Source organism: Pelophylax lessonae (assembly GCF_965119305.1).
Source record: "Pelophylax lessonae genome assembly, contig: HAP1_SCAFFOLD_601, whole genome shotgun sequence".
Classification (NCBI taxonomy): Eukaryota; Metazoa; Chordata; class Amphibia; order Anura; family Ranidae; genus Pelophylax; species Pelophylax lessonae.
The window spans coordinates 14,538-27,079 of record NW_028119744.1 but is presented as its reverse complement, the minus strand read 5'-3'; the positions used below and the strand labels follow the sequence as shown (position 1 = coordinate 27,079).

General features: G+C 50.4%; 1 protein-coding gene across 1 annotated transcript in view; it reads left to right on the top strand.

The window, feature by feature from the left end:
* The window catches only part of LOC309544000 (uncharacterized protein), a gene marked incomplete at its 3' end in the record, with an annotated part of 48,812 nt that extends 36,986 nt beyond the window's left edge, over nt 1-11,826 (top strand). Inside the window, exons 5-8 of the mRNA XM_082276400.1 lie at nt 8,596-8,802; nt 8,926-9,067; nt 10,519-10,703; nt 11,706-11,826. Coding sequence (XP_082132526.1) covers nt 8,596-8,802; nt 8,926-9,067; nt 10,519-10,703; nt 11,706-11,826 — 655 coding nt within the window. The remainder of the gene's footprint in view (nt 1-8,595; nt 8,803-8,925; nt 9,068-10,518; nt 10,704-11,705) is intronic.
* Nucleotides 11,827-12,542: the final 716 nt, after the last annotated feature.

Genomic DNA, 12,542 nt, shown 5'->3' with positions numbered 1-12,542 from the left:
CCATTATTTTCCAACACTGCCTGAACCCTCTTGGGCATGGAGGTCACCAGAGCTTCACAGGTTGTCACTGGAGTCCTCTTCCCCTCCTCCATGATGACATCACAGAGCTGGTGGATGTTAGAGACCTTGCGCTCCTCCCCCTTCTGTCTGAGGATTCCCCACAGATGCTCAATAGGGTTTAGGTCTGGAGACATGCTTGGCCAGTCCATCACCTTTACCCTCAGCTTCTTTATCAAGGCAGTGGTCATCTTGGAGGTGTTTGGGGTCGTTATGTTGGAATATTGCCCTGCGGCCCAGTCTCTGAAGGGAGGGGATCATGCTCTGCTTCAGTATGTCACAGTACATGTTGGCATTCATGGTTCCCTCAATGATCTGTAGATCCCCAGTGCCGGCAGCACTCATGCAGCCCCAGACCATGACACTCCCACCATCATGCTTGACTGTAGGAAGACACACTTGTCTTTGTACTCCTCACCTGGTTGCCCCCACACACGCCTGACACCAAATAAGTTTATCTTGGTCTCATCAGAGCACAGGAGATGGTTCCAGTAATCCATGTCCTTATTCTGCTTGTCTTCAGCAAACTGTTTGCGGGCTTTCTTGTCCATCATCTTTAGAAGAGGCTTCCTTCTGGGATGACAGCCATGCAGACCAATTTGATGCAGTGTGCGGCATATGGTCTGAGCACTGACAGGCTGACCCCTCCCCCACCCCTTCAACCTCTGCAGCAATGCTGGCAGCACTCATACGTCTATTTCCCAAAGACAACCTTTGGTAATGATGCTGAGCATGCCACTCAACTTCTTTGGTGGACCATGGGGAGGCCTGTTCTGAGTGGAACCTGTCCTGGTAAACCACTGTATGGTCTTGGCCACCGTGCTGAAGCTCAGTTTCAGGATCTTGGCAATCTTCTTATAGCCTAGGCCATCTTTATGTAGAGCAACAATTCTTTTTTTCAGATCCTTATAGAGTTCTTTGCCATGAGGTGCCATGCTGAACTTCCAGTGACCAGTATGAGAGAGTGAGAGCGATAACACCAAATTTAACACACCTGCTCACATTCACACCTGAGACCTTGTAACACTAACGAGTCACATGACACCCGGGAGGGAAAATGGCTGATTGGGCCCAATTTGGACATTTTAAGAGGGGTGTACTCACTTTTGTGAGATACTGTATAGTGTGGAAATGTAGAATAACCCCGTATATTACAATGAGTGAATTTATGGTCTGTACCACGAGGGGAGTTATTGGTGTCAGTAAATTGCGGTTCCAGACATTGTATGTGGGGGATGAAATGATAATTAAAGGTCGGGATTAGGGAAGATTTCTGTAAGATTTTACACGGGAATGATCAGCGCCCCCTCCAGAGACACTATGATGAGTCACACAATAGGAGTCTGAGAGGGACTGGATTTTGGGGGAATGCATAGTTGCCAACGCTCACAGATTTCCTGGGTCATTCACAGGAAATTGACTGCTGTCCCAAGGAGAATCCCAAAAATGTATCAATGTCCCGGGCAGCAGCCAGCCTAGTAGAGACTCTGCATCGTAACCCCCCCCCCCCCCAGTGCTGGGGTAACACACAGGTTAATATGAGAGCTTTCTCAGATCCTCCCCCTGCCTCATCCTCTCCACCGGATTTACCATGCAAGGAGGTCAGGTGGCGTTTGCCTCTCAATGATTGGGTGGGACTCAGAGAGGGGGTGTGGCTAGCCTCAGCAAGGTGAAGATGAATATGGCAGCCCGACCTGATGCCATCCAAGCAGCCAGAGGGGTATTTCTACCCTGCAGTTCAGTCTCTGGGGAAAAATCATGATAGCTCGGCTTTTTGTCTCTTTTTTTTTGTATGTAGTGAGGAAACTGCACTGACCGGTGTACTCACTGACATCCCTCCCCTCCCCCATACACAGAACATTGTATATATTCATGGCTGTGTGAGAAGCCTCTGCTGTCAGCTGTGTCCTTCGCTTCTGACCTTCTCTATCATGTCCGCAATCTCTGAACCCATCTCTGGTATCATGTCCGCAGTCTCTGAACCCATCTCTGGTATCATGTCTGCAGTCTCTGACAATCTCTTGTATCATGTCTGCAGTCTCTGACCATCTCTTGTATCATGTCCGCAATCTCTGAACCCATCTCTGGTATCATGTCTGCAGTCTCTGAACCCATCTCTGGTATCATGTCTGCAGTCTCTAACAATCTCTTGTATCATGTCTGCAGTCTCTGACCATCTCTTGTATCATGTCCGCAGTCTCTGATCATCTCCTGTATCATGTCCGCAGTCTCTGACAATCTCTTGTATCATGTCTGCAGTCTCTGACCATCTCTTGTATCATGTCCGCAGTCTCTGATCATCTCCTGTATCATGTCCGCAGTCTCTGACCATCTCTTGTATCATGTCTGCAGTCTCTGATCATCTCTTGTATCATGTCTGCAGTCTCTGACCATCTCTTGTATCATGTCCGCACAGTCTCTGACCATCTCTTGTATCATAGCTGCACAGTCTCTGACCATCTCTTGTATCATAGCCGCACAGTCTCTGACCATCTCTTGTATCATGTCCGCACAGTCTCTGACCATCTCTTGTATCATGTCTGCAGTCTCTGACCATCTCTTGTATCATGTCTGCAGTCTCTGATAATCTCTTGTCTCATGTCCGCACAGTCTCTGACCATCTCTTGTATCATGTCCTCAGTCTCTGACCATCTCTTGTATGATGTCTGCAATCTCTGAACCCATCTCTTGTCTCATGTCCGCACTGTCTCTGACCATCTCTTGTATCATGTCCTCACTCTCTGACCATCTCTTGTATGATGTCCGCACAGTCTCTGACGATCTCTTGTATGATGTCTGCAATCTCTGAACCCATCTCTTGTATCATGTCCGCACAGTCTCTGACCATCTCTTGTATCATGTCTGCAGTCTCTGATAATCTCTTGTCTCATGTCCGCACAGTCTCTGACCATCTCTTGTATCATGTCCTCAGTCTCTGAACCCATCTCTTGTATCATGTCCGCACAGTCTCTGACCATCTCTTGTATCATGTCCACACAGTCTCTGAGCATCTCTTGTATCATGTCCTCAGTCTCTGACCATCTCTTGTATCATGTCCGCACAGTCTCTGACCATCTCCTGTATCATGTCCTCAGTCTCTGACCATCTCTTGTATCATGTCCGCACAGTCTCTGACCATCTCCTGTATCATGTCCGCACAGTCTCTGACCATCTCCTGTATCATGTCCGCACAGTCTCTGACCATCTCCTGTATCATGTCCGCACAGTCTCTGACCATCCCTTGTATCATGTCCACACAGTCTCTGACCATCTCTTGTATGATGTCCGCACAGTCTTTGACCATCTCCTGTATCATGTCTGCAATCTCTGACCATCTATTGTATTTGTTTGATGGGATCTGCCTGGGGGGATGGTATTTGGAGTATCTTTATCTGCTGATTGTTAAACGTTCTGCCATACACATATTGCTATTGTGGTGTAGGATCTGTGCCTGCTCTCCCTCCATCCCTCTTTCTTTCCTTCTCTCTCCTTCCCTCCCTATCTCTCTCTTTTTCTTTCTTTCTTCTCCCTTCATCCCTCTTTCACCTCAGACTCTATTTAACCACACCCCCTTTAGGGTAGGATGTTTTTTAGGACCCCTTTGCCTGCCAATAGCCCTCCTGGACAAAGATTTGTGTTTTCCAATCCAAACACGTCAGATGTCACCAGGTTAGGAGAGCGCCCTCTCTGGTTACATCTAAGCCGTATCCGGGCCCGCCATCCACCGGAGTATCTGTGACCGAGACCCTGGCAGTGGATTAGAGCTTCTGCTCTTTATGCCAATATTCCCCATTTACTGCTATATAGGGGTATATTGCTTCACAGGCACCACAAACTCTGGGGGACTACAGAGCCCAGCACACCTATTCATCTACAGCCGGGGGTCTTCTGAGTAAGTGCTGCCAGATTACCCCAGGAGTTGTCTGACACTTTGTTATCAGAAAGTTTTATTGGAATTATCGTGTTGTGGGTTCAGATATTTTATCCATAGTGCAAGCGCTGTCCCAACATTTATTATTTGTAGAATAACCCCTTCAGGGTCAGAGCATTTACCCTGTTGCAAGTATGACCTTTGTGACCTGATAGTTCCACCACTGTCTCACCTCCACCGATCTCCCACAAAGGCCTCACCTCCACCAATCTCCCACACAGGGCTCACCTCCACCGATCTCCCACACACACAGGGCTCCCCTCCACCGATCTCCCACACACACAGGGCTCACCTCCACCGATCTCCCACACACAGGGCTCACCTCCACCGATCTCCCACACACAGGGTTCACCTCCACGGATCTCACACACAGGGCTCACCGCCACCGATCTCCCACACAGGGCTCCCCTCCACCGATCTCCCACACAGGGCTCACCTCCACCGATCTCCCACACACACAGGGCTCACCTCCACCGATCTCCCACACACAGGGCTCACCTCCACCGATCTCCCACACAGGGCTCACCTCCACCGATCTCCCACACAGGGCTCACCTCCACCGATCTCCCAAAAACAGGGCTCACCTCCACCGATCTCCCACACACAGGGCTCACCTCCACCGATCTCACACATAGGGCTCACCTCCACCGATCTCCCTCACAGAGCTCACCTCCACCGATCTCCCACACACACAGGGCTCACCTCCACCGATCTCACGCACACAGGGCTCACCTCCACCGATCTCCCACACAGGGCTCACCTCCACCGATCTCCCACACAGGGCTCACCTCCACTGATCTCCCACACACACAGGGCTCACCTCCACCGATCTCACACATAGGGCTCACCTCCACCGATCTCCCTCACAGGGCTCACCTCCACCGATCTCCCACACACACAGGGCTCACCTCCACCGATCTCACACACACAGGGCTCACCTCCACCGATCTCCCACACAGGGCTCACCTCCACCGATCTCCCACATAGGGCTCCCCTCCACCGATCTCACACACAGGGCTCCCCTCCACCGATCTCCCACACACACAGGTCTCCCCTCCACCGATCTCCCACACACACAGGGCTCACCTCCACCGATCTCCCACACACACAGGGCTCCCTTCCACCGATCTCCCACACAGGGCTCCCCTCCACCGATCTCCCACACACACAGGGCTCACCTCCACCGATCTCCCACACACACAGGGCTCCCCTCCACCGATCTCACACACACACAGGGCTCACCTCCACCGATCTCCCACACACACAGGGCTCCCCTCCACCGATCTCCCACACAGGGCTCCCCTCCACCGATCTCACACACACAGGGCTCCCCTCCACCGATCTCCCACACAGGGCTCACCTCCACCAATCTCCCAAAAACAGGGCTCACCTCCACCGATCTCCCACACACAGGGCTCACCTCCACCGATCTCCCACACACAGGGCTCACCTCCACCGATCTCCCACACAGGGCTCACCTCCACCGATCTCCCAAAAACAGGGCTCACCTCCACCGATCTCCCAGAGACAGGGCACACCTCCACTGATCTCCCACACACAGGGTTCACCTCCACCGATCTCACACACAGGGCTCACCGCCACCGATCTCCCACACAGGGCTCACCTCCACCGATCTCCCACACAGGGCTCACCTCCACCGATCTCCCACACAGGGCTCACCTCCACCGATCTCCCACACACAGGGATCACCTCCACCGATCTCACACACACAGGGCTCACCCCCACCGATCTCCCACACACAGGGCTCACCTCCACCGATCTCACACCCAGGGCTCACCGCCACCGATCTCACACCCTGGGCTCACCTCCACCAATCTCCCACACACAGGGCTCACCTCCACCGATCTCTCACACAGGGCTCACCTCCACCAATCTCTCGCACACACAGGGCTCACCTTCACCGATCTCCCACACACACAGGGCTCACCTCCACCGATCTCGCACACACAGAGCTCATTTCCACTGATCTCTCACACACACAGAGCTCACCTCCACTGATCTCTCACACACACAGGGCTCACCTTCACCGATCTCCCACACACACAGGGCTCACCTCCACCGATCTCGCACACACAGAGCTCATTTCCACCGATCTCTCACACACACAGAGCTCACCTCCACTGATCTCCCACACACACAGGGCTCACCTCCACTGATCTCTCACACACACAGGGCTCACCTCCACCGATCTCGCACACACAGGGATCACCTCCACCGATCTCGCACACAGGGCTCACCTCCACCGATCTCCCACACACAGGGCTCACCTCCACCGATCTCACACCCAGGGCTCACCGCCACCGATCTCACACCTTGGGCTCACCTCCACCAATCTCCCACACACAGGGCTCACCTCCACCAATCTCTCACACACACAGGGTTCACCTTCACCGATCTCGCACACACACAGGGCTCACCTCCACCGATCTCAGACACAGAGGGCTCACCTCCACCGATCTCCCACACACAGAGCTCATTTCCACCGATCTCTCACACACACAGAGCTCACCTCCACTGATCTCTCACACACACAGGGCTCACCTCCACTGATCTCTCACACACACAGGGCTCACCTCCACCGATCTCGCACACACAGGGATCACCTCCACCGATCTCACACACAGAGGGCTCACCTCCACCGATCTCCCACACACAGGGCTCACCTCCACCGATCTCCCACACACAGGGCTCACCTCCACCGATCTCACACACACAGGGCTCACCTCCACCGATCTCGCACACACAGAGCTCATTTCCACCGATCTCTCACACACACAGGGCTCACCTCCACTGATCTCTCACACACACAGGGCTCACCTCCACCGATCTCGCACACAGGGCTCACCTCCACCGATCTCACACACACAGGGATCACCTCCACCAATCTCCCACACACAGGGCTCACCTCCACCGATCTCACACCCAGGGCTCACCGCCACCGATCTCCCACACACAGGGCTCCCCTCCACCGATCTCCCACACACACAGGGCTCACCTCCACTGATCTCTCACACACACAGGGCTCACCTCCACCGATCTCACACCCTGGGCTCACCTCCACCAATCTCCCACACACAGGGCTCACCTCCACCGATCTCGCACACACAGGGATCACCTCCACCGATCTCCCACACACAGGGCTCACCTCCACCGATCTCACACACACAGGGCTCACCTCCACCCATCTCACACCCAGGGCTCACCGCCACCAATCTCACACCCTGGGCTCACCTCCACCAATCTCCCACACACAGGGTTCACCTCCACCGATCTCTCACACACACAGGGCTCACCTTCACCGATCTCACACACACAGGGCTCACCTCCACCGATCTCAGACACAGAGGGCTCATCTCCACCGATCTCCCACACACAGGGCTCACCTCCACCGATCTCCCACACACACAGGGCTCACCTCCACCGATCTCACACACACACACAGGGCTCACCTCCACTGATCTCACACACACACAGGGCTCACCTCCACTGATCTCCCACACAGGGCTCACCTCCAAAAACTAAACAGCCCAAACCAAATGTTTTCCCATGGGGCAATAGTTCTTTAATGTACAACATACTATTATTGTGTGACCAATACCATCCAAATAATTCTTACTTTCATTTCCCAAAGTTATCCGTCTACAAGGAGACCTGAATAGATCAAATGAGGATGGAGGAGGACCGGAGTCACATGACTGAGAATATACTAAACCTCACCCTGGAGATCATCTACCTGCTGACCGGAGAGGTGAGGAGGATTCTGGGAGGTCACATGACATCACTCTTATCTCTATTAATAAAACACAGACCTGACCAGAGAGGTGAGGAGGATTCTGGGAGGTCACATGACATCACTCGTATCTCTATTAATAAAACACAGACCTGACCGAAGAGGTGAGGAGGATACTGGGATTCTAACATGATATTCCTATTGCTTCCTCAATAAAGAGATTTCCTCTTCTGAAGTCAGGTGATCATATGACCATCACAGTGCCTCCATGTGACTCCCAAAAACCTGAGAGACACAACATGCAGAAGATTCTAGAAGTCACCAAGAAGATGATGGAGCTGCTGACAGGAGAGGTGAGCGGTGCTGGGAATTCTGGGACATTATCCAGTAACAGACAAGGGATGTGTCTGGATGGTGACTGTATCATTGTGTGTGTCAGGTTCCTATAAGGTGTCAGGATGTCACTGTCTATTTCTCCATGGAGGAGTGGGAGTATTTAGAAGGACACAAGGATCTCTACAAGGACGTCATGATGGAGAATCAGCCGCCCCTCACATCACCGGGTAAGAGGAGACTTTATTGTAAAGGAGAGAGCAGTACGGAGGGTCCACCCAGATCCCCCATCATCTGATAAACACATAGAAACAATGCATTCAGTCAGTGTGTGTGTTTCCTACAGATGGATCCAGTAATGCCAACCCAGCAGAGAGATGTCCCCGTCCTCTGTATTCCCGGGATTCCACACAGGAAGGTCACACCATCCCTCACCATCATCAGGTAGAGGATTGACTTTATTGTCAGTTCTGATTTATACACAGCTTTTTTTTTTTCAATGAATGTTTTATTATATATTCAGAGTGGAATCCTCGGGGATTATAATATTGTTGTTATAGAAGAGTATAAAGAGGAGGATGAGGAGTATGGAGTGATGGAGGAGTTTTCAGAAGGACACAAGGATATGATGGAGCCACCTAATACCAGGAACCCACCAGAGAGATGTCCCCGTCCTCTGTATTCCCGGGATTCCACACAGGAAGGTCACACCATCCCTCACTGTTACAAGGTTGGTTGGACGGAGCATCCAGAACATGGACTTGTGTAGAAAATGTGTGGATTTTTTATGTGAAGTCGCAATAATAAAGCTTATATTTTACAGATTATATTCTCTCTCATTTTCTTGGTTTAGAGTGGAGATCCAATTGATATAGAATTTGAGGTTAAAGCAGAAGAAGAAGAGAGGTATGTGAGGGATGATCAGCAGTCTATGGAGGAGGATGGAATAACGGGGACATTTATAGAGGAGGACACTCCTACAGAGATCAGCACAGGTGGGTCATTAACACTAAATACATTCCTCCACCCATACTGCTCACTGATTGGTCCAGAGTATGACGGAGACTGGGTGATATCAGCCTGTAATCCCCTGGTCACTTTCCTGAACTCTGTTTCCCGTCCTGTATTCCTGTATTTCTCTCGGATAATCTTCCTTCTCTGTGCTGCAGACACAATTTATGTCTCTAGACTGGATTTATGGAGATTCTGGGGTTCAGCTGGCAGCAAAATCTTGGCTTTCCCTATAGGTGTTACCAGACCTAGGCACCTGGGGTATGTGCTTTGAGTCTTCCTCATGCTCGGGTCTAGTAAGATCTCTGACAGAACAATCCTCCCAGGGTTACTTGTTCTGTTATTTGCTGGCTGTGCCGGGTGGAGGGATATGTCTGTATAGTCTCACACCCAAATCACTGAGAGCAGTCTCAGGAGATGGGAGGCAGTGGTGTGGGACCTCTGCAACTTATCTCATGTAAACATTGAAGCTTCTACTGAATACCAATATTATGAGTCCTGACCCCTGCACTATATACTCTATGTTGTACATTACGTACTCCTGACCCCTGCACTATATACTCTGTTGTACATTATACACTCCCGACCCCTGCACTATATACTCTATGCTGTACATTACATACTCCTGATCCCTGCGCTATATACTCTATGTTGTACATTATATACTCCTAACCCCTGCACTATATACTCTATGTTGTACATTACTTACTCCTGATCCATGCACTATATACTCTATGTTGTACATTATATACTCCTGACCCTTGCACTATATACTCTATGTTGTACATTACATACTCCTGACTTCTGCTCTCTCCCCTCTACCCACTGCTATATATACACATAATATGGATTCTCTTTTGTTACTCCCATTTCCTACCAGCTGGACATTTTATATCTGATGATCTGATTGGAGGACAGACTTTTACATGTTGATAATAATGTGATAACATCCTCCAACTTTGGAACCTTAAACAGAAAGTGATAATGAGGGAGGAGTCGGTAACCCAATGGTGGTCTTCAGGATCAGTCCAGTCTTCATCTTGGTTGTTCTCCCCCCATCCTCACTCTCTGACCTCTGGTGGGACTCAGCCCCGCTGTTATTCATGACTAAATTAATGGACTAAATAAGGAAGTGCAGGACTTCTTGTGTTGGGAAGATGGCAATGAGTGATAGAGGGGGAGGGGACACTCGTCCTATAATCCCCTCATCACTGTCACTCCCATAAAAGACAGTTCTCGTTGTTTCCTCACTCTCTGACTAAGGTCCATGAATAAAGAAATGAACTGGTAGGAGATCAGAGGACCCATTTACTAGTTACCTTGAGGGGGGAATTGTAAGATCCTCAGAGAGAAAGCTGCCTGATGTGGGCGGAGTCCTGGCTTAGGGGAACCAATCTGCTGATGTCTAGTAATAATCTTTGTATTTCTTTTTTAGTAGATGGACGGGAGATGAGGAAAACCTCAGAGGATTCTCTCACTTTGTCTCCACACTGTAAAGTAGAAGATGAGGACATCACACAGTATAGTCCAGGAGAAAACCCGGCTACCTCAAATGTCCATCCGGCACCACACAGTGTAGATGGACCATCGTATTCCTCTTATCCTGAGGAACCTCAGACTGTGAGGGACAGTGCCAGATCATCGTATTCCTCTTATCCTGAGGAACCTCAGACTGTGAGGGACAGTGCCGGACCATCATATTCCTCTTATCCCGAGGAACCTCAGACTGTGAGGGACAGTGCGGGACCATCGTATTCCTCTTATCCTGAGGAACCTCAGACTGTGAGGGACGGTGCCGGATCATCGTATTCCTCTTATCCTGAGGAACCTTAGACTGTGAGGGACAGTGCCAGATCATCGTATTCCTCTTATCCTGAGGAACCTCAGACTGTGAGGGACGGTGCCGGATCATCGTATTCCTCTTATCCTGAGGAACCTCAGACTGTGAGGGACAGTGCCAGATCATCGTATTCCTCTTATCCTGAGGAACCTCAGACTGTGAGGGACGGTGCCGGACCATTGTATTCCTCTTATCCTGAGGAACCTCAGACTGTGAGGGACGGTGCCGGACCATCGTATTCCTCTTATCCTGAGGAACCTCAGACTGTGAGGGACAGTGCCGGACCATCGTATTCCTCTTATCCTGAGGAACCTCAGACTGTGAGGGATGGTGCCGGACCATCGTATTCCTCTTATCCTGAGGAACCTCAGACCTTGAGGGACGGTGCCATCCTTCCAACAGATAAGAGCTTTTCCTGTGCTGAGTGCGGGGAGTGTTTCCGTTTTAAATGCAGTCTTAATGTGCATAAAAGAACTCACACAGGAGAGAAGCCACATTCTTGCCCTGAGTGCGGGAAATGTTTTTCACAAAAGTCTGATCTTTTCAAACATCAGAAGACTCACACAGGAGAGAAGCCGTATTCCTGTTCTGAGTGTGGGAAATGTTTTAGAAGAAAATCAGAAGTTGCCGACCATGAGAGGTGTCACACAGGGGAGAAGCCGTATCCCTGTGATGAGTGTGGGAAGTGGTTCCGTGTTCGCTCCACACTTAGGGTGCATAAAAGATTTCACACAGGTGAGAAGCCACATTCCTGTCCTGAGTGTGGGAAATGTTTTTCACAGAAGGCCAATCTTGAAAAGCATCAGAGATTTCACACAGGGGAAAAGCCATTTTCCTGTCCTGTGTGCGGGAAGTGTTTTTCGGAAAAGTCCAGACGTAATATTCATCAGAGATTGCACACAGGTTAGAAGTTGCATTCCGGTCCTAGGTGTGGGAAAGGTTTTTTTTTATGAAAATCAGAACTTATCACACATCAGATGTGTCACACAGGGAAAAAGTCATACTCCTTTTTCAAGTGCGGAAAATGTTTTGTACTAAAAACTGTACTTCTTACACATTAAAGTCTCACAAGGGGGGGGGGGGGGGGGGAACTGTATGTCTGTCCTGAGTGCAGGAAAATTTTCTAGTCAAAATCAGAACTTCACATGTATCAGAGATCTCACACAGGGGAGAAGCCATATTCCTGTCCTGAGTGTGGGAAATGTTTTTCACAGAAGTCCGATCTTTACACACATCAGAGATCTCACACAGGGGAGAAGCCGTATTCCTGTCCTGAGTGTGGGAAATGTTTTTCACAGAAGTCCAGTCTTTACAGACATCAGAGATCTCACTCGGGGGAGAAGCCATATCCCTGTCCTGAGTGAGGGAATTGTTCCTCACTGAAGTCCTGTCTTCCTGTACATCAGGGATCCCACACAACCCTGGAGGTGTATTAGTGCCTTGAGTGCGGGAAATGTCTTCTATATGAATGTTGGTGGACATGTGGGGAAGAAGCACACCCTGATATACACCTCAGATATACTCCATGGCTGATCTTCATCATGTAAGAAACACTTCATAAGGAGATCGGAGATCACCAGAGACATGGATGTCCCGTGTTGGTCATTGATAGCAGGAGA